Source organism: Centroberyx gerrardi, chromosome 21 (assembly GCF_048128805.1).
Source record: "Centroberyx gerrardi isolate f3 chromosome 21, fCenGer3.hap1.cur.20231027, whole genome shotgun sequence".
Taxonomy (NCBI): Eukaryota; Metazoa; Chordata; class Actinopteri; order Beryciformes; family Berycidae; genus Centroberyx; species Centroberyx gerrardi.
In genome coordinates, this window is record NC_136017.1 from 14,538,921 (window position 1) to 14,559,895 (window position 20,975).

The 20,975-nt window shown below is 41.1% G+C and overlaps 1 protein-coding gene across 2 annotated transcripts; it reads left to right on the top strand.

The window, feature by feature from the left end:
• The first annotated feature begins 989 nt into the window (after positions 1–989).
• Positions 990–14,748, top strand: LOC139918908 (cyclin-T2-like). Of its 2 annotated transcripts, XM_071908445.2 has the most exons (9): positions 990–1,161; positions 1,797–1,878; positions 1,961–2,089; positions 7,418–7,478; positions 7,910–7,972; positions 8,398–8,443; positions 10,954–11,117; positions 12,290–12,360; positions 12,640–14,748. In XM_071908445.2, the coding sequence occupies exons 1-9, from the start codon at positions 1,004–1,006 to the stop codon at positions 13,699–13,701; spliced, it is 1,836 nt and encodes a 611-aa protein (XP_071764546.1). In that variant the 5' UTR covers positions 990–1,003; the 3' UTR covers positions 13,702–14,748. The 2 variants fall into 2 exon arrangements, 1 of the variants encoding a protein (XP_071764546.1); XR_011784983.1 differs by lacking the exons at positions 12,290–12,360; positions 12,640–14,748 and having other exon boundaries at positions 8,398–8,774; positions 10,954–11,092.
• Positions 14,749–20,975: the final 6,227 nt, after the last annotated feature.

Genomic DNA, 20,975 nt, shown 5'->3' on the forward strand with positions numbered 1-20,975 from the left:
TTTTGTCTGAAACTTCATTTCCTTTGTAACACTGGATTTAATCGTATTTGTTGAAACTTTAAACAAAATATGAAGAAATGAAAGAAAAACTAGCAGATCTGGATGAAATATTTTCCAAAAGGTGTCTCCTGCATCCTATTAAACAAAAATACTATACATTTCAGACTGATACCATACAACTGTCACAGAAAAACCTATGTGGGGATATTACAGATTAATATAGGCCACTATAAAATATAAGGCCACTCTTAACTTGAAGAGTTGAATTGGCTACCATAGACACACTTTAACTCTCTATAGGAATATTATAGGTATGTTATAGGATTTATTTTTTTATTGTCCGCACATCTTGATGATAATGTTTCTTTTTGTGTGTAAAGGTGGAGACCAGTGTGAAAGAATAAAAATGAAAAATAGGTAAATAGATACGATCATTTATACATTCAGATATTCACCTATATATACCCCTGCGTATATATACATATCTATATACATGCGTACATACATAGCCTACCCATGCACGTACATATGCATATATACATACATCTACACATAACTACATTATATTATACGATTTATTATGCTAAATTTTCACTATAGGAATTTTAGAGAATTTCCACGTCTATACAAAACCATACAATCTTTCTAAACACAACAGTGCTGATCATGATATATTTTAATGTGGATTATTCTGTGGTCACACACATCCTGCAGTCTGTGGGGGGCAGGTGTCTGTTATCTGATATCATATTTCTAACGTTATATCATCTATGCTACCATCCACTCTAGCGTAGTTTCGTGTTGTCAGGTAGTGACCCCACAACCCCCCAGTTATGGATTACGAATGACTCTGTCTGTATTTACACCATCGGCCACCTGCGGCGCTGTTTAGAAAATCAAGAACCACATTAAAATCAAGTGCGCCTGCGCATCTAGTCCTTCCGCTGCCCCGCCGCCCCCCGTGTTGTCTGCCACCGCCGTCGGGTCTGGATGTGGGAGCGTAATGGCGGTGCACCGGGGACCCTCTACGAAATGGCTCTTTACCCGGGAGCAGCTCGAAAATACGCCGTCTCGACGCTGTGGAGTCGAATCTGACAGGGAACTTTCTTACCGACAGCAGGCCGCTAACTTAATCCAAGATATGGGCCAGAGACTCAACGTGTATCCTTTCTGAACGCCGGGCTAGCTCCCGGCTAACGAGCTAGCTAAAGTTACCGTTAGCTTAGAGAAAGGGTAGGGTAGGCCGAAGTGCCAAGGCTAACGTTGTCAGCGGGGAGTCTTGTACTATTTTACTCTTGAACTACATGAAACACTGCTGAAAACGGTCGTTAGTGCGCACTGACTCAACTGTGATAACAAATGCCAGTTAGCTAGCTAACACCGTGCAGTGACATTTGTATCTTCTGATGTTTATAGCTAACGTTAGCTAGCAACATTGAGGCCTGCTAGCTAGCCAGCTATTGTTTCGTCTTTTCAGACGGCTGACCCTTTTTCCTATTGTTAGCTTTCTATCTAACGAGACAGATAGCTATTTTACTGATACCAGTGCCACTTGTTCAAATCTAATCTTATATTGCGAAGCAGGCCTGAAATTAGCCGACTGGTTGAAGATACTGAGTGATATTTTAGTGCCGGTGCTTAGGTTTTATAGGGCGCACGTTTTGCTAGCTGTCCACCTTACGTTAGCTTGCTAATGTGCTAAGATATATACTCCAGTTAATGCTACTAAATAAAATAACATGTTGCACTTTATTACTGTATGCTTTCTTTTGTTATGCCTTAACTCTAACTTTCAGCTCTCAATTGATTATAAATACTGCTATAGTGTATATGCATAGGTTTTATATGATTCACTCCTTCACCAAGTTCCATAGAAATGTAAGTATCAATCATCTATCATCTGATGCCTTTGTTGCTGCTATATCTGACTAAAAACTGACTCAGCCGTTTGTCTTTTTAGATCATCTCCCAGACCACCTTGTTCCTGGCAGCTAAAGTAGAGGAGCAGCCCAGGAAGCTGGAACACGTCATTAAAGTGGCACATGCTTGCGTTAACCCCCAAGAGGCCCCGCTAGACACTAAAAGCAATGTAAGTAAAGTATGACTGAGGAATATGGTGTCTCGTAGAATGCCTGTACTCATTTCAACCTATGGAGACAGCGTTGCGCTGAACTCAATCACTACTCTTATGGCCCTTTTTCTATGTAAAGATTATATACCTTGTTGAACATCACTTAAAGCACAATTCCAGCCTGATTTGAGTTTTTGCTCATTTTCACACTTTCCATCCCTTTAATCTTAATTGTGATAGTTTTTACATGCTAGGATCAAGGAAAGGTATTTTTAAATCAATTTTATAAACCTCTTGGACTCATTCACTAGCATTCAGTTCCAAATGGCATAGAAAACAACTCTGGACTAGTGATGTCCTGATTAGGGATGTCAATGAGACATCCCTAATCAGACCGACAAATAATAAAATCCATATATTTTACATAATAAAATATTCTCGGTGGTTAACCGATTAACGGTTAACCACCGAGAATATTTTTGACCGGTTACGCATGTCGGTCTGTAGGTTAATTTGCATACACCAGTGTTGCCAACGTGGCGACTTTGTCACTAGACTTAGCGACTTTTCAGACCCCCTTGGAGACTTTATTTCTCAAAAGCGACTAGCGATAAATCTGGCGACTTTTTCTGACCATGGGAAGCATTGTTAAAGTGTTGAATCCCAAAGCATTTGGCAATAAATTGGTTTGGCTGATGCCGGTTTTCTCTACTTGCTTGTCTAATCCAGAGAGGTCTGATGATCACAGCGCTTCCCACACACAGCGTAGCCCCCCTCCCTCCGCTGAGAGCAGGGACTGTAGGATAGGGTCCACTTGTAATTGCTACCGGCATACGCCGAAACTGGCCCGGGTGGGCAGAGTCGGCACTTAATTTTAAAACGGGCTACGCCGCTGCGTGCATAACAAGTGCAGATATTTATATGCAAATTACAGCCAATGGACAGCGCTTCGAAATGCGGCACCAAAGCTCATCTATCTACTAAAGCAAGGAATCTCTGTCTCTCTGTGAGTCTGAGTGAGTGTGTGTGTCCTTCGCATATCTCGAGAACCATTCGTCTGATCTACTTCACACTTGGCGGGTGTATTGCTGGGGACCAAGGACGTGCAGTGTCGGATTTGGTGCAATTTGGACACGCGACACGTTCATTATTAATAAACTTTGAATAAACAAGCGAACGACGCTCTGTGCAGCAGCGGGGCGAACGGGCACTGCGCTAGTTGAGTCAATGGACCACCGGACTAAAAGGAAAGCGCCACTTTCTTGTATTTCACGTCATTTTGCGTTTTTTCTTAAAAATTAACCAGTTAGATACCGGTTAATGGGTGTCGGCCTATTGAAAGCAAAATTAACCGAAACTGACATCCCTAGTCCTGATCAACTGTTTTTTTGTATCTGATTAATGTCATTTAATATTATCTGCTGATACTGAGTCCCGATACCACATTTTAATCTTTTTTTTAAACAATTGAACAGCTGCGAACTACTACTGCTGCTCGATCTAAAATCAGTAAAGCCAAACCAAGCGAGGAAAAAGATTAGCCTAATAACTGCATTAAGAATAAATAGCCTGTATCTTTAATAGTATTTGTCATTGTTACTATGTTCAAAAACTAAAGTATAAAAGTAAATACTTTTCTATTACACTAACATTTAAAGCAGCTCTGTTGTTGACACCCCTAAAAATACCTGCATTCCAAGCATTACACGTACTTCTTTCTGTCCGCAATTTAAAATAATTCCACAGACATGCAGACATGATGATGTGGCTTGTCTTCTTCAATACCACGCGCTTCACTGCCGTAAACGGTGGTGGACAACACCAGTTTAGAATTGGTGTAAATGGAGCAGAGGGGGACATATTAAATAACTTTAAAAACCTTAAAATCTTACTTCTGCTGTCTGCTTATTTGATTTCCACGTTTTCCTCACCAAAATAAAACTTTCAACAAATAGCTAATGTTCTCTGCAGTTATGTTAGGATCTGCCTTATGTCAATTGCAACTAGGATTGGGTGGTTTTATGGCAATACGGTAACCCATGGTATTTCAAAATGACAACATATCCATTTCAATACCGGTATATTTCTGCTCCATATCTATCTATGGTGTCCTTCACACCTACATCGTTTGGTGTGAACTTTACGAACAGATGTAGACTCAGGTGCAGACCAAAATCTTTCATTCAGACCTTGGTGCGGATCATTGCTGAAAACAATTTCGATAAAGTCCGACCAAAAGAGAGGAAATTACAAAATGTGCGCAATGTCTTGTTGGTTCACGGCGGATTGTGCAAAACGGCATGAATACGAACGTATACACTCACTGAGCACTTTATTAGGAACACCATACTAGTACTGGGTAGGTATCAGCTTTTAGCTCAATGTCAACCGGCTACCAAAGTGACATCCGCCTCCAGGATCGACGTGTTGCATTCTGAGATGCTTTTCTGCTCACCACAGTTGTAAAGAGGTTATCTGAGTTACTGTAGCCTGTCAGCTCCAACCAGTCTGGCCATTCTCCTCTGACCTCTCATCAACAAGGCGTTTCCATCCACAGAACTGCCGCTCACTGGTTGTTTTTTGTTTTTCACACCATTCTGTGTAAACTCTAGAGACTGCTGTGCGTGAAAATCCCAGGAGATCAGCCGTTTCAGAAATACTCAAACCAGCCCGTCTGGCATCAACAACCATGCCACAGTCAAAGTCACTGAGATCAAATTTTTTCCCCATTCTGATGTTTGATGCGAACATGAACTGAAGCTGCTGACCTGTATCTGCATGATCTTATGCATTGCACTGCTGCCACATGATTGGCCGATTGGATAACTGCATGAATAAGCAGGTGTACAGGTGTTCCTAATAAAGTGCTCGGTGAGTGTATGTACACTCACCTAATGCATACATACTGTTGACGGGGGAGTTCTTCTGTCTTGACGATACCTTTCCCAAATCATTTGACCCTTCCTTATATAGATTATAAGCCTTGAAATCTCACTAGCTAGAGAGAAGTCTACCGGCTGTCCCCAGAGCAGAAATACGGCCAATGCATCGCAGAGGATTACAACGTCAAATTGAAAGTCCCCCAGAATACTACAGGGTCGTTCAATGGCAAGATGTAGCATTATAATGTGAAAACGCCCTCTTGTGTGCCATTTTCTGAGTCGTTTCACAAAGCCCTAATGAACTGTCAAATTACGAGCCGTTTGTCCATTCACAGTGAGCGCTGCCCGTGTGGTTGGAGAAAGAATTACACTGTTTCACCATGTGTAACTGTAAAGGCCCTGACACACCAGGCCGACGGTCGGCCGTCGGGCAATGTCGGGCCGTCGGTAAGCGTCGGTGTCCCTAGTTTTTGCGGTGTGTCCCGCACTGTCGGCACTAGTCGGACCCTGTCGGCGTCTTTTCGGCCGATTGAGCATGTTGAATCGGCGTCGGAGCCGTCGGTGAGAGAGATCACTCTGATTGGTAGTTCGTGTTTTGCCTCTGGATGATTGGACTGATAAATTCTTTCAACATGTGGAACTGAACAGGAAAGAGCCGAGTAAAATTTTTAAAATCGGAGGTTTCATTTATCTCCAGCTCTCGAGACAGGTTCGGGAAAGCCCCTTGAGCCTGTCGCTGGAGTAACGTTATTCATGATTTCACCCATTTAGTGCGGTTTCTCCTTATTTTTCGCCTCCGCCTCTTCCTTTCTTCTTCCACAACCAAAAGACCAAGGGCTGACAACGCCAGTGCCATTTGCAACTTCTTATCAGACATAAGGTATGGAGAGTTATTTCCCCTCACGCAGGCGCAGAACGTACGTGCTAGTTGGCCGTCGGGTGTAGTCTTTGCGGTGTGTTCAAGTGCAACTTTTTGGACCAGACGCAGGCGACGTGAGGCGACGCAACAGTCGGCCTTCGTCGCCGCTGGTTCTTTGAAGTCGGTTTGGTGTGTCAGGGCCTTAAGGGTGTTGCACGTGACCTGGTTAGAGAAGAAAGATTGCAAGTGTGAGCGACCTAGTCCTGAAGAAAAATGCCACTACGGCAATTTGGCAGCATTTCAGATATCAACCTAATGAAAAGGAGAGCCAGCGAATTTAGATGAAGCGGTGTGCGAGATTTGCATGAAAAACGTCATGCCCAGAGATGGAAACACTTCAAATTTAACATAACATAATGCAACATAAGGTAACGTAACATAAGCTACCGTTATTCATTTATCCAGTCAAGTGGAAGCCATCAAACTTCTTGAATTTAGCCATTGTAACTTATTTGCCGTGAGATTATCTAAACAACTTCATGTCATATTGTTGATTTGTGAACTTAATTAAGACTCCTGATACATGGAACAGTGTGTAAACAACTTAATTTCTGTCAGTGGGAGACCGTATAGGTGGAGCTGCCGTGACCACATAAAGTCAGCATTTCGGTGTTGCAAGACGGTTCCCTCCAACCCCCTGCAACGTTATGTTTTAATTATCCGGTAATACTGTATACCCTGGTAAAATTAGGAGGTTTAATGGTATGAAAAGAGCAAATATCTCATAACATGATAAAACACTGGCAACGATCTACAGTGATGTAAAACGGTAAGAGAATGCAGGAAATGAGCAAAAACTCCAATCACACTGAAATTGTCCTTTTAAGACCTTTTCCGAGTTGTTAGGATCCAGTGGTAAATTCAGTGTGATCCACCAAGCGGTTCACACGTCCATAAAATCTCAACTTTTTTTTAACCATTTGGCTTGTTAAAGGAAAATGTGTTCACTGCCACCCACACGGTTGTTAGTAAACTCCTTACACTAAGGCTGACTGGAAGCTGTGAGGCCTTGATGAGAAAAACATCCACAACTGAAGCATTTTTCAGACATTTTGTTTATGAAGTGACCTTTGTAGCTGTATCTTTCATACAGGGAGACCATTTCAGCTGATAATCTTGCGCATCCGGTCTTAATTTAAAGGACGTTGGTGCCAACAGTATAGGGCAGTAGTGAGGACATTGTCCTTCAGTAGGCCGGACCATGGATAAAGTCAAGTGCAATTCAAGTCAAACAGTTCGAAAAAACTAGATTTTCTTGTGGATCACAGGCATGCAGAATTTTGCAGGGGATCTTAATAATTCAGCACAGGACTTGAGTGATGTTGTATAAAGTATGTAGTATGTATGTCTGCTTTTTAAAAAAAAAAAAAAAAAAAAAAGCAACGCATATGGGAGCAAATTGTACAATTAAGTCTCAATTAACTCTCCAGGAGCCACTTTAGGTTTGTAAATCACTAATGCCATTGGTTTGTAGGAATGCTGATAACAATCTGTTCAAAGATGTTGAGAAACACATTATAAATCCAGTATTATTTGATTTTTCAGGCATACCACCAGCAAGCCCAAGAACTTGTATTGCTAGAAACAATAGTGCTGCAAACGCTGGGTAAGTGCTTCACCGCTTCAGTTTTGGACACTTTGTATGATCTGTCATATTGTAACAGTATTGTATTTTTATGCAGGAAGCGTTGATTGCTGTTGATATTTATTACATGTAAAGATACTGTGCTGTGAAATGCTTTACTCTGCTGGTTTCTGCAGTGCAACCATTTTACCAGCATTGTTCTCATCAAAAGAAATTCATGCTAACCAGAACATTTAAAAAGGAGCACATGTGCACCTTGACATTGAAAGTATAGGATGTGCATTTTCAATTGTTTAACAGATCAATTTCCTGAGGTTTTTCCTTTGTTCCTTTTTTATTGCAAGTGGATGTGTGTGCTTTGGACAAATATCACCCTACAGTTCTGCTATTCACTTATTGTTTTGACATTGTGCATGCACCAGTGGCTGAATGGCTTCATTCAATCTTCACAGGTTTTGAAATTACAGTTGAACATCCGCACACAGATGTTGTGAGGTGTTCCCAGCTAGTGCGAGGTATAGGCTTCCTTCTTAGCTATTTTCTCACTTAAAATTACTCTTGAAGAATTCATTTCCAAAATGGAAAAAATAAATACCTGAAGTTAATCATTCAATATCTCTAAAACAAAGAGGATGAAGTCTGTTAAAGTGCTGTCATTTTCATCCAAGGACTTGTGTTGCCTAGTCCTTTTAAAAAGCTCCACAATTTGTTAATTTTGTGCAATCATTATGGAAAAGTGTCACTTTTTCTAATGCAAATCTCATTTTGGAACAGAAATTTTCATTTGTATACCTACATGAATTGTACTGTCACATTATTTCATATATCTAACTTTCCATAAATGCTAACCGTACTACATGAATGTTATTGCAAAGTAATGCTTTTCTATCTGAGTGCACTGCTCAGTGGTAACCTGGATTTTCTTCCTCTCCTTTTACAGCAAGCAAGGACTTGGCACAGACTTCCTATTTCATGGCTACCAACAGGTTGTTATCCTGTCCCCTTATTGCACTGTGATGGCACACTATAGCTTCCTGTCCTGCAGGGTCCCCCTTCCTGTGTCCAACGCCCTGTTTGCGCCAGGGTCCTGGGAACCCCCATCTGGGGAAGTACCGGCCAGGCTGCTTTGTGCGGTGTATTGTACAAGGGCTCTGTGTTGGCACATAGGGGTTGAATGCACAATGTGGAGTGTAGTGGTGCTGTATACCTCTCAAGGTTGCTTGGTACAGAGTGCATATGTCTAAAAAAACACAATTGGTAGCCTGAATATAGATTGCCACTAAAGATTGAAAAGATGTAAACTTAGAGATTGTCCTGGTAAGTATGAGTCACAGTACTTTTTAAATTTTTGACTTTTTGCATATTTTTACCTCAAAAGAGCTAACAATGAAACCCCAAACTATACTGCAAACTATGTATGTTTGTTTTGTGGTAGTTTTTTTTTTTTTTTTTAGTTTTTTCATCAGCATGTCAGGATCAAAGTAGTGTACACATGCATGATGTATAAAGGATGCATAAATTAGGTTAGTTGTATTTAAAGACTAAACATTTTTGGTGGACAAGTTGGGCAGACTTGGTACACAGCTGCCGAGAGCAGTTTGACCTCTGCTGAGCTCTTAGTAGAGCCTTTCAGTCATCAAGAGGTTTTTGATTTGATTGTAGTTGTTTATTTCCGTGGCTCACTCTTTACATGAGGAGTTGCCAGCTTGTTTTTTTCATAACATCATGCTTTTTACCATCATCAGAGCTTTCACCCAGACTATGCTAGTTTGGTACACAAGTCCAGGTGTTATCCACTCCTAACTAAGGACAGCAGATGGGAGCATCTTTTCAGTGTGATTTTCTTAGTTCAAGAGTTCATGGACAAGGATAACCTCTAGTTTACAGTCTATTCTTTTTTTTAGAGTTGGGCTTTATGTCCTATAAAAGGTTTAGTCAGGGCCCTGTATATGAGATATCAAATGTGGCAAAATAGACATCAGAGTATCCTAAAATCTCTTGCTTAAATTTGGAATGTGATTTTTAACTAACTTGAAATTTGTGTCATTTTCCATGGGCTTAATGCTCATGTTATCAGTGTTTCATTTTCCATATTTCAGCACCAATTTGCAGTGTAGTTTGGGATTCAGGGTGTAGAGGAAATTAGCTATAGAAATTTACAACAATAACCTAATCATTTGTCTTGGTTAACAACATCAGTGTTTCTCAATCTTCATTATTTAAGGTCCCATATTTCACAATGTCCTATGTAGGATTTTCTCAAATGTTAAATTGTCAAATGAATTATGACAATCGGCAGTATATAACCCTGCTTTCTGTTGGCATATCTCTATTTCCTTCCTCCCTGCTGATTTTGATGTGAAACTTACAAGTTAACTACCTATTGAAAGGGAATCAAGCCAGAGTACTCAAAAATGTGACCAAATAAATAGCCAAACCAGATTGTTTGTAATGCTGACAGTTTAGTGCAAGTTAGAATGTGCTATCATGACGGATTTCACATTGATTAATAAGAAAATCCTACTCAAATCACATTTGATTTTTTTGTTTTTGTTTGCTGAATCTTTAATTAGTTGACAGTACTAAGGCTTATTGCTCATTTTATTCAAAAGAGATTGAGAAACACTGTTTTTTTGTAATTTACCACAAATTTTTAATGGAATCAAAATTTTATAATAAAGTAGTGCTTCAGTGAATTATTTGTCTGTAAAGTGTATGTAATACACACATGCCAGATTATCATAGCAGACCTTGGATGTATAGTTATTTATTGGCAGCAATATAAGAGGATATCACTTTTGAATAATTTAATTAATTGCAGGAACGCACTGCTTAATAGAGCCTCAATATAGGTTTAATTATCTACTGGTATAAGGAGCTGTATGAAAATAAAGTTCAGGAAAAGTGAACATTTTTGGGACCAAGCTATGTTTGCGCAATTAAGATATGAATGGAGTCGGACCAACAGAAGAAGTGAATGTTAGCAGAAACCAATTCGGTCTCATTCAGACATGTAAGAACACGTCTAAACAAATGTAGTTTTTCTTCTTAAACGTGGCAGTTTTGTAAGGTAAGGATGTGTGTGTGCAATGGTGGAAACATTCCTCAGGAGGTGAATTGATTGTTTCTCAGTAGTGAGTGGTCCCACTGAAATTTTGCAATCATGAGTGTGTATCAGGGTTGGGGTCAATTCACTTTAAATTCAGTAAGTGAAATTTATTCACCGTTAAATTAAATCACCGTTAAAAGGTGCCAATATCCAATCTGTAACGAAACCGAAATGGAAGGCTCCAAGGTGTGAATTGCAATTTGCAAGTTATATGTTGAATTGAAAGTGCATTAACCCTTATCCAGGTGTGTATGAGAAGTAGATTTTGTGAATACAATGTATGCATAGTGTATATCTAATGTTAGTGTTGCCTTCTGAAGCTGTTTTTTTGTGCTCATCAGCTAACAGTTGTATTTTTCTTTGTGTTTCTTGTCTCCTCTCTCGCAGCCTGCACCTTACCACCTTCTGCCTGCAGCACAAGCCCACAGTCATTGCCTGTGTCTGCATCCACCTGGCCTGCAAGTGGTCCAACTGGGAGATCCCCGTCTCCACGGATGGCAAACACTGGTGGGAGTACCTGGACCGCACAGTAACGTTACAGCTGCTGGATGGTAAGAGCTTTTGTGTCCTCTGCTTGACCGTCTTCAAGTGGTTCTGATTTAATTTGTGTATTGTAAAAAAAATTATTTGCCAGGGAGGGAAAAGCCTGATGCTTTGTAAGTATTACCTCTGCCCTACTGCCTTAAAGGATAATTCCGGTTGTTTTTAGCCTGGACCTTATTTTCCTAGTTTTTGCTATCAATGATGACTGATTGTGTTGAACATTTCATCACTTACTTCACTGTAGAGCGTTCATACCTTCAGGTAGCAGTGCAGTCTTTAAATAACTGCGACTGAACATTTCTGTTATAATAGTCCGTTTGATACTTCTTTAGCGTTGCTCACACACTTCCTTGTTTACATTGCTTGCTGCTGCTCTTCTGCTGCTTTCAAGTCATGTCAGAAGTGGAAGAACGCTTCAGTTTGGGAAAGCATTCTTTATGTGTTTCACTTGTTCAAACGGCCACATCCAAAATCATTTGTATTTATTAATTTAAAATCAACCATAAACAAACTACAGAAGATATTACTTTTTGGGAATGTCATTGATTCTTGTCATTGATGATGTATTAGTGTAAATATAGCTGATAATTGTGATTTTTCAAACCTTGGACTGCCACTATGGGTGGATTTGCTATAGTCTTTTACTGTGTGTTGACACACTTACACAATTTGTGATGCTGGGTGGGAGATGTCACAGCCTACCAAAAATTCCCGCATATCCTACTTAATTACCACTAGGAGGTTGATGTGACGTTTTTTCAGAGTTGGCAGTTTGTATTTACAGAACCTTCAATGAATGTAGCAACAGTCTACTTACCTATGAGCTCATGCTCGTCAAAATAACTATCTAATACCACAATACACAAATTTCAGGCAATGGATAATCGGACATTGGATGTAGGAAGGTCCCATTGCAGTGTGAATGTTACTGCATTGAAAGGATGTGTTTTAATCTCTTTTTGGGTTCAACCTTTGGCCCAACGCAATCAAGCGTCATGATGGCAAAAACTAGGAAAAAATAACCTGAATTATCCTTCAAGTCAGTATTGTATTGCAGTCTCAGCCATGATACCTGATCAGCAAATGGGATTAAAATTTTGAGTTGTTCTGGAGAAATGATCTGAAGCCCTCAGAATAGAGCGATGGTCTCTGACGTGGTTGTCTTCTTCTCCTTGTTCAGAGCTGACCCATGAGTTTCTTCAGATCCTGGAAAAGACGCCCAGCAGGCTAAAGAGGATACGAAACTGGAGGGTACGTCACAGATGGTTGTTGGGCCACCATTTGAGTCCAGTAGTGAATCCATATAGCTTGATTTGGTAGAGGCTGGTACTAATTGTCAAATACAAAGTGCAATAGTTAAGCCACATTTTAGAAATACATTATACGTACTACCTGTGCTAACAAAAGTACACTTAGTCATTTTAGAGACAGTTATCTAGTGTATGTCATATTATGTAAGAGCATTCAGGCTTATATGAGACAATCAAATTACACTTATATTGATACTTGTATTTCTGCCTTGTTCTGTAGGCCACACAAGCTGCTAAGAAGCCAAAGACGGATGGTTCAACTGTGGAGAATGCCTTCCAGGGGACCTCCTCGTTAGAAAGCCTTCCTGGTGTCACCAACTCCTTCTTCCCCTCCACCTCTACGTCAGACTCCGGAGAGATGCCCTCCCTGGACGCGATCGGGGGCCCCTACGGCTCCTACCAGCCGCTCGATGACCCGGGCTATGAGCAGTTCCCCTCCCAAGCCTCCCACTCAGACTACACACCGGGGAAACACGAACACAAAGCCGCGGGCGGGTCTAGTAGTAAACACCAGCAGCTCGGTGCAAACCCCTCGCCTTTTGCCCGGCCGCAGAAAGTCTTGACTCTGGACAAGTACAGAGAGAAACACGCGGCGGAGTTGGCTTTGCAGAACGGCAGGGCGGAGGAGCAGGGCGCAGACATGTACGCGCCTCCTCCGGCCCTCTCCTCCCACCACCATAAGAAACGCTCTCAGCCGCAGCAGGCCGCCCAGCCGGGCGACGGCAGGAGGGAGAAGTCCAGCTCTAAAAAGTCCCGCCTCCCTCCGTCCTTCGCTGAGAACGGCGCCGCCAGCAGCGAGGAGCTCAAGATGAGGATCAAAGTTTCGTCGGAGCGCCACGGGGGCTCTGAGCCGGGCGGCGCTCTGCCCGGCAAAGACAAGCACAAAGAGCACTCGGGCCACCGCCACCCCAAGCACGGCCACTCCCACCCGTACTCCCTCAGCGGAAACAGCCGGGGGACGACGGACAACCCCGCCTTATCCCTCAGAGCGGCCGGCGGCCACGTCGGCGACACCGGCTCCTCCGGCTCGTCCCGCAAGAGGGCGCACCCCGACGCCGCCGGCCACAACCACCACCACCACTCGGCCAAGAGCGGCCGGAGCTCCAAGGGGGGCGTGGGCTCGTCCCACTACACCTCAGAGGGCGGCCAGAGGATGATGGTGGAGCGCCACGGCCACGAGGGAACCAACGGCATGCTGGGTTCCAACGGCCAACACACAGACTACAAAGACACTTTTGACATGCTGGACTCCTTACTAAGTGCCCAAGGAATGAACCTGTAACCCCCCAAGGGTCCAGAATGTTGTCTAGATTTCAACAATTAGGTATTACCATGATTTAATAGAAGAAAAAAAATGAATTTATTTCTCTTAATTTATCTGAATTCCACATCACCCTCAGTCGTGTCTACACACTGATTATTGATTATCCTCGTAAAGCTGTCAAAAATGTAAAAATATATGCATAGAGCTGTGTGCTACTAGCTTGCAACAAAAAACAAACCTTGTTGACATTTCTGAATATGTGATTGGAAAAATGGGATTTTAAATGTGTTCTTTTAATGCGAGCTGTTATGTTTTTAAATGATGTGCATGTTTTCAATCACAAAAGGGAAGACATAGCTAGTGTTCGCAGCCATGGTGACAGTTTACAGACAGTTGACATTAATGTATGTACATTTTTGTATGTTAAGACATTTTATTCCACTAAAAAAACTCAGGTCTTGAACTTTTTTGATATAAGAAAGAATCTTCCTCTCTTTGGGTTTATTACCTGTATCTGTGGAGATGTATCACTTTGTCCATTTGTTGGTGAAGATGGCAGAAATTTGGTTATCTGTCTTGGAGACAAGGTCTGCTTCTTTTTCAAAGAGCGCGTTGTATATGATAGTTCGACAAACAACACAAATGTGAGCCAGAGGCCATTTGCTGTCTATTAGCTGTCCGACGGGACGCCCCAAGGCCGCACCTCTAAACTTTAATGCGCAGACCCATTTTAGAGCTACAAATGAAGTTTACGTTATATCTGCTGTGAAAGTGCATTTAAGATATCTCGGCTAAAATTGCGAAAAGGCCTTGTGATTGTACGTCGTCAATCGCTATTCAGTATGATAAATGTCTTATTAACCATCAGAAAATAAAGACCTCTAAAATAAGATTGTATATATAGGACTAGTTCTGATTAAAACCGTTGGCTTGTTGCATCAGTCCAAACTTTCCTCCATTCAGTGTATTATGAGACCTAAAGCAGACTCTGTATTGATGAACATATCCTTGATTTGTGTATCGGGAGCCCAAATAAAGGTGTAAAAGTGATTTTTACACAACACAGCCATTGTCCTTGTCCCTTCTTAAATGCCTGTCATGAAGCAACAAACCTGAAACATGCATTGATCCTTTGTTTTTGATTGCCTTGGGTCGGGGAGTCTATTGTTCAAACTATAGGCAGTATTTTCTTTAAAGCCGATGTTGAACAAGCTGATACAAAAGCAAACCTTTGAAAGCATGGAAAGAGTTGCCCGCCAAGGTTTTAAAGAGTTTACATTTGCTTTATTTTTAGGCCGTGGTTAACATGCTCTAGCTGTCATCCTGTGTTTTCCTACAGGTTTAGTGGGTCTTTTTCCACTGTCTCCGGGCTGTTTCTGAAAGACCCAGAGGACAGTAGATTATCAGGTGCACCCACTGTCACTTCAACACATTTTCTTAATCTTAAGGCAGCATTGAATCAATTTACCCACAAATCAGTTGCATCTCTTCTCAAGACAGTTAATACTGTTATTCTGATTTCCAAAGTGTTTTTCTTAAACACTTGAAACCAGATCAAGCAGGATTTTGAGTTCAGAGTTGACAGAATAACATTTAAAAGACTGAATCCTCAATATTTTAGAGATCAAAAACGCATATAGCATGCAAAATAAAGGATCATGCAGAAAGTTTATCCTAGCATTACATTCCTTATTGAAGTTTAGTCCATGCTGCATTTTAAAATATGCAATGCTCATTTCTATTTTGATTACCCAAATAGCAATGAGCAAAAGGTTTTCAACCTTAATTGTAGTGTTCTTTTTGATACAGTGTGATATTTCCCAGTGATATTCTGGTTTTAATTTATTTAGAGAGAGAGAGAAAACACATTGTAATTGTACTTTATGGCATCAATTTACTGTACATTCTCTGCTTTGAGACATGGTTAAAAATATATGTTGAGTTGATAATAAGCATTGGAAACTTGCTCTTACATGTGAAGTGTGTATTCTGAGAAGTGAGCTTGTGATTTGGACTCACACTTTGGATCCAAGCAGCATTTTGGCAAGTCATTTTTAGCTCATTAACACTCTGTTCTGAAAATTGAGCCAAAGCAATGATAAAAAAAAACTCTAAAAGAAGTATTCACTCTGGCTGGAGGGCTGATTTTTTTTTTCAGCGTTTCATGTAGCCCACAGCATGTTCCTCTGCCTTCCTCTCCAGGCTGCAGTTAGAGGTTTTGAATAATGTTTTCCTTTTTAAAATTGTTCTAATTCTGCCTCTCTTCGCTCTCAAACCCGACATTACCTCCCTTCAATAAACCTCAGAGGGATTTTGAACCCTCCTACTGTGCCGAGCGCCGACGTTAAGCTTTACCTTCTAATTTTAGTGTGGAAGACAATGGGGAAATTGAGCAGGAGGACCTCAGTGAAAACTCACCATCTGTGCTTTCTCACTAGCTGGTGGGAAGGTGATGGTTTATTTTCAGAAAGCTCTAGAGCTGAATAAGAGACGGCTGCTAAAACCCACTGGGATGGAATCAAATGAGCAGCTTTCTGAGCAACACATACAGGATTAAGACACTGTCCAGCCCAAAGAACAGTAGTATATAATATACATAATGTAGAATAATAGATCTGCATAGGCGTAATACCACAAATACCAAATATGTATTATTATTCACTTGTAATGATCTTTATTTGTATATCTGTACAGCACTTTTTGAAAGTTAGAAAGTGCTTCACAGTCACAAAAGGAAAAATCATATACATTAAAAACAGTGGAAATAAATTGATAATAATAATAAAAAGAAGAACAAGAAGAAGACAAGACAGTTAAATAATTACACTGGAAAAAAAAGCTATGAAAGTGCATTTTAAGAAGAGATTTAAAAGAACATTCTGCTTTTGCCGGATCACAAATCATCTGTGGATGCAAAACAGATGAGAGGGCATGACTCCCATTTACTTTGTATGGGAGAAACAGAAGGACAGGAATAATGTCAGAGTTGCAGGTTCAGATGTACAGTAGATATCAGTCTGAACTCATTATGTCTCTTATCTATGGCTGCTTTAATGTATAACTTCCACTAGATGGCAGTGTTACCTTTGCTCTTTAAGGTCTGCAGGTGCAGGCAGTCAGTGGTTGATGTGGGCTGATCCTGCATCATTTTCCCTGTGCTTTGAGAGGAATTCAAGAAAAAGTAAGCAAGATGCAGTTTTGAATCACCTTTAGAAAGACGCAGGTTTTGACGGCGTGCATTTAAGGGCGTTCCCAACCCACTTTAAGCGAATCACATACTCATGTCAGCTCTCAACACATGGACACATTGGACTCGATCCCATCCAATTAAGGGATTCAGAATCGCTGCGCGCGGCGGCGGCGGCTCGGAGACGTTCCGGGAAGTGTAATTTTGATCAAAAAGGTCTTTGTGGAGCAGCGTGCGGCGCGCTCCTACCTGCGTGTACGGGTCTCCGCGCTAAAGATCTCCCCGGGAAATTGCGCAGGGAAAAGTGGCGTAATTACACGCCATTGAAAGTCCATTGTCATTCCAGTCTGAGAGGTCTCTCTTGAAAAATCAGGAGCCGACGGAAACCCCTCTAAGTGCCTGAGATAATGCAGGAGTGGGGGGGGGGATGACTGGGCTGCCATTATACCATAGCGGGGCAATTATATCAAATGATTGGCAGGGGCATAAATTAGTCTCTGGCTTCGTGACGGGGTCTGGGTTTGGTTTGCGCCCGGTGCCATGCACAGCTAAGGTGTCCCCTTTTCACATGGCAGGAGAACCTCCGCAGCGCTCCTTTAAGCTAGCTGCTGTCAGCGCAAAACAAGACGTGATTTCACAGTTCTCCCCTCTGTAATTATTCCCTTTACTACCCTCCGCCCCGATGCTAATGCGTCCTCTTGCGGCCCGAACGCCAGAGATTCATGTTCGCGGTGGGGACCGCAGAGCACCAGCTGTCCTTTAAAAAGACACAGATTTAAAAAAAAAAAAAAAAAAAAAAAAACAGTCAATATGAAATGTCCTCCTCCCCACTCGTCCCTAATCATCAATAATTCACCGGCTTCGACATTTGAACTAATTATGGTGCACCAATGGCCTATTTGAGCGGGGTCCTGTCAGATGAAAGCAAATAAGTCCTTCCTGTCAGCGGTGGAAGCGGCAGAGTGAACCAATAGCGGAGGAGGCTGAGGCCATTGGTGTGAGAATGAATGGAAAACACCCGGAGACTATCACACACACACACACACACACACACACACACACACACACATGTACACACACAAAAACATGAACTGCAACCTCAAACACACACTCATACAGACAACTAAACGCAGAGAAACATCGTTTTCTACCTGTCACATGCACACACACACACACACATATACACATGCACACATAAAATCACCATACAGATGCATAGTTTTCTATCTCACACTCACACTCACACACACACACACACACACAAAGGGTTTGCATCCTCACACACAAAAACATGCACACACAAAAACATGAATTGCTACCTCAAACACACTCACACAGGCGCATGAACACACACACAAACATCATTTTCTACAGTGCCTCACACACACACACACACACACAGTCACACACACACATAGCCACAGATGTGTTCACCACCTGTGTGGGTTGTTTGGCCTCCTCATCCAGACCTCTCTGGTTTTAATTAGCCTGCTGCTGAAGTGTTTTCCTATTTATATTCTCTAAAGGGCGATGATAACGGCTACAGCTCAGATGGAGGCTCTCTGTTGGTTTGTTTCATTAGGGAGCGCATAATGACCCCGCAATCACAACACCAAAAAATACCTCACCCTAATAATTATTTTCTCTGTAATTGTTCAGTTTACTCCTCTATGTTTTTGGTGATAAACGTTTTACTAATAACAACAATAATGATACTAATGCAATTACTAATAATCCTAATACTACTAGTACTACTACTACACTACTTCTACTACCACTAGTAGTACTACTAATACTACTACTAGTAATACATTTTTTTAATTTATTGATCCCCTTGGGGAAATTCAGGATCAATAGAGTACAGAAGGATCAATAACGTGCTATCTTATTTTTATTTTATTTATATAGCACTTATCTAAAACAGTTTACAAAGTGCTGAAATGGAACAAAAGGAATAAAAATAAATAACACAAAGGGTCCAAGAGAAAAGGGACACAAGGAATAGAAAAGATGAAAGACAAATTGAAAATGACCATAAAAGTGAATCTTAAGAAGAGATTTAAGAAGAGATGATACAGATTTGGTTAATTTGAGCTGCTCAGGCAGGTCGTTCCAGAATCTAGGAGCTCTAACGGTCTTTGGTCTTGAGTCCAGACTGAGAAACAGTCAGTAGGTCAGGTTCATAAGGGGTTAAAAGATCAGCAATATAGCCAAGGTCCAGATCCTGCTGAGCTTTGAAAGCGATCAGTAAAATCTTGAAAGCAATTCTAAAACTGATTGGCAACCAGTGTAAAGATGCTAAAATATGAGTATTATGATCCAAGCCGCAGCATTCTGTACAAGCTGAAGACGAGAGACTGATGTATGACTAAGACCTGTGTAAAGGCAGTTACTAGTTAGCACTAGTCTAAATGAGAGATATAAAAGCATGGATAACCTCAAAAATCTGCAGAAAATAAAAAGACCTTGATTTTTGATATATTCCTCAACTGAAAGAAACTGGACTGTACTGCCCTCTTAACCTGATCTGAAGTCCCTTTCTTGCTTAGAACGAAGCTTCTGGAGCTGGCAGGGCCAAATGAAATGATTCCCGATTCCTTATCATTGAGCTGTAAGTTGTTCTGGGACTTCCAGCACTTAATATATCATGGAGGCAGTTATTTAGTGAATCAAGACTGTTTGGAGGGTCAGGTTTCAGTGGGAGGTATAGCTGAGTGTCATCAGCGTAGCAGCGAACAAAACAATGAAAAGAGGATTGGACCCAGAATTGAGCCTTGTGGAACCCCACAGGTGATATCAGCTGAGGAGGAGGAGGAGAATGTCCTATTGGAAAGGTAGAAGATGAACCAGTCTAGATTAGAGCTGGTGAACCACCCAGTGTTTACAGTGTTCAATTAAAATTCACTGATCTACAGTATCAAAAGATGCACTGAGGTCTAATAGGAGTAAAATTGAGCAATCAGCTGTATCTGCTGTTAAAAGAAGGTTGTTAGTTACTTAGAAGAGTAACTAAATACCAAATCCGTATCTGTGTAAAGCCTGCCATCTAATGGTAAAAAAAACATGCTACTGAAATTGCCATCTGCTATTGGCTGATCTTTGGTGCCAGGTGATGTCACCGTCTACACTAATGGGTTTGGTGTTAAATTACTATTTAAGAAGTGCTGTCTGTCCTATGACAAGCTCTAAAGCCTGTTGAAATTTCTCAAATAGACTGTTGCTGTTTAAAAAAGTCGTTAAAAAACGACTTTTTCGAAAACGTTTCATAAAAGCATCTGTTTAGAGATGGGTCTATAGTTATTGAGTGTCGATGGATCAAAGCTGGGTTTCTCGAGGAGTGGTTGATTTAATTCGATTAATATCCTGCTCTTGCATCTTCAACAGTTTCCTGGTACTTCAATAGTGGGTCTTTCATAAGATTGGATTCTGCAGTCGGTCGGCATTCCATTTCCTTTCATGTTTTCTGCATTCTCTTTTCAAGGTTTTAGTGTGCCCATTGAGCCAAGGCAAGGCTTTCAGCTCGGATTTTTTTTTTTTTACTTCGTATGGTGCAATAAACTCGAGTACGGTTCAGCAAGTGTTAAAAGTGTTTACTATTCCTTACCACTTCCGCAGCAGAATATCAGACTCAGTAGCAGAGTAAGAGGATGAGTGAAAAGCATCTGAGAACTTTGTTGCCGATGGAAATGTGAGAGTAAGCAGGTTGTAGGTTATAAACAATGGCCTTGTGGTCAGTCACACATACATTCATTAATTCCACATTGTCCACAGTGATAACACACCAAATCATGGCTGTGCCCTTTTATGTGTTTGAGCCCCTTAACAGACTGTACAAGATTAAGATTCAAAGATATTTAAAAAGTTAGTAGCATTTGCAAGTGAGAGGCAACAGACATGAATGTTAAAACCACCATTTTTAAAAAAACCAAACTCTGTCTCTGTATTTGTGCATAATATCAGATAAACCATTTATCTTAGGACGTCTACATACCAAGACACACAGCAGGGGGGCTTTATCTTTTAATTTATGTATATCTTCTGTCTGAAGAACTGTGTGTTATTAAATGAAATTTGTCAAATTCAATCAGTCAGTCACCCAGTGATC

Coding starts and splice junctions, on each gene's coding strand:
- LOC139918908 (XM_071908445.2), top strand. CDS start 1,004: ATGGCGGTGCACCGGGGACCCTCTACGAAATGGCTCTTTACCCGGGAG. Junction 1,879..1,960: donor TCACCAAGTTCCATAGAAAT/GTAAGTATCAAT, acceptor TTGTCTTTTTAG/ATCATCTCCCAGACCACCTT. Junction 11,118..12,289: donor AACGTTACAGCTGCTGGATG/GTAAGAGCTTTT, acceptor CTCCTTGTTCAG/AGCTGACCCATGAGTTTCTT.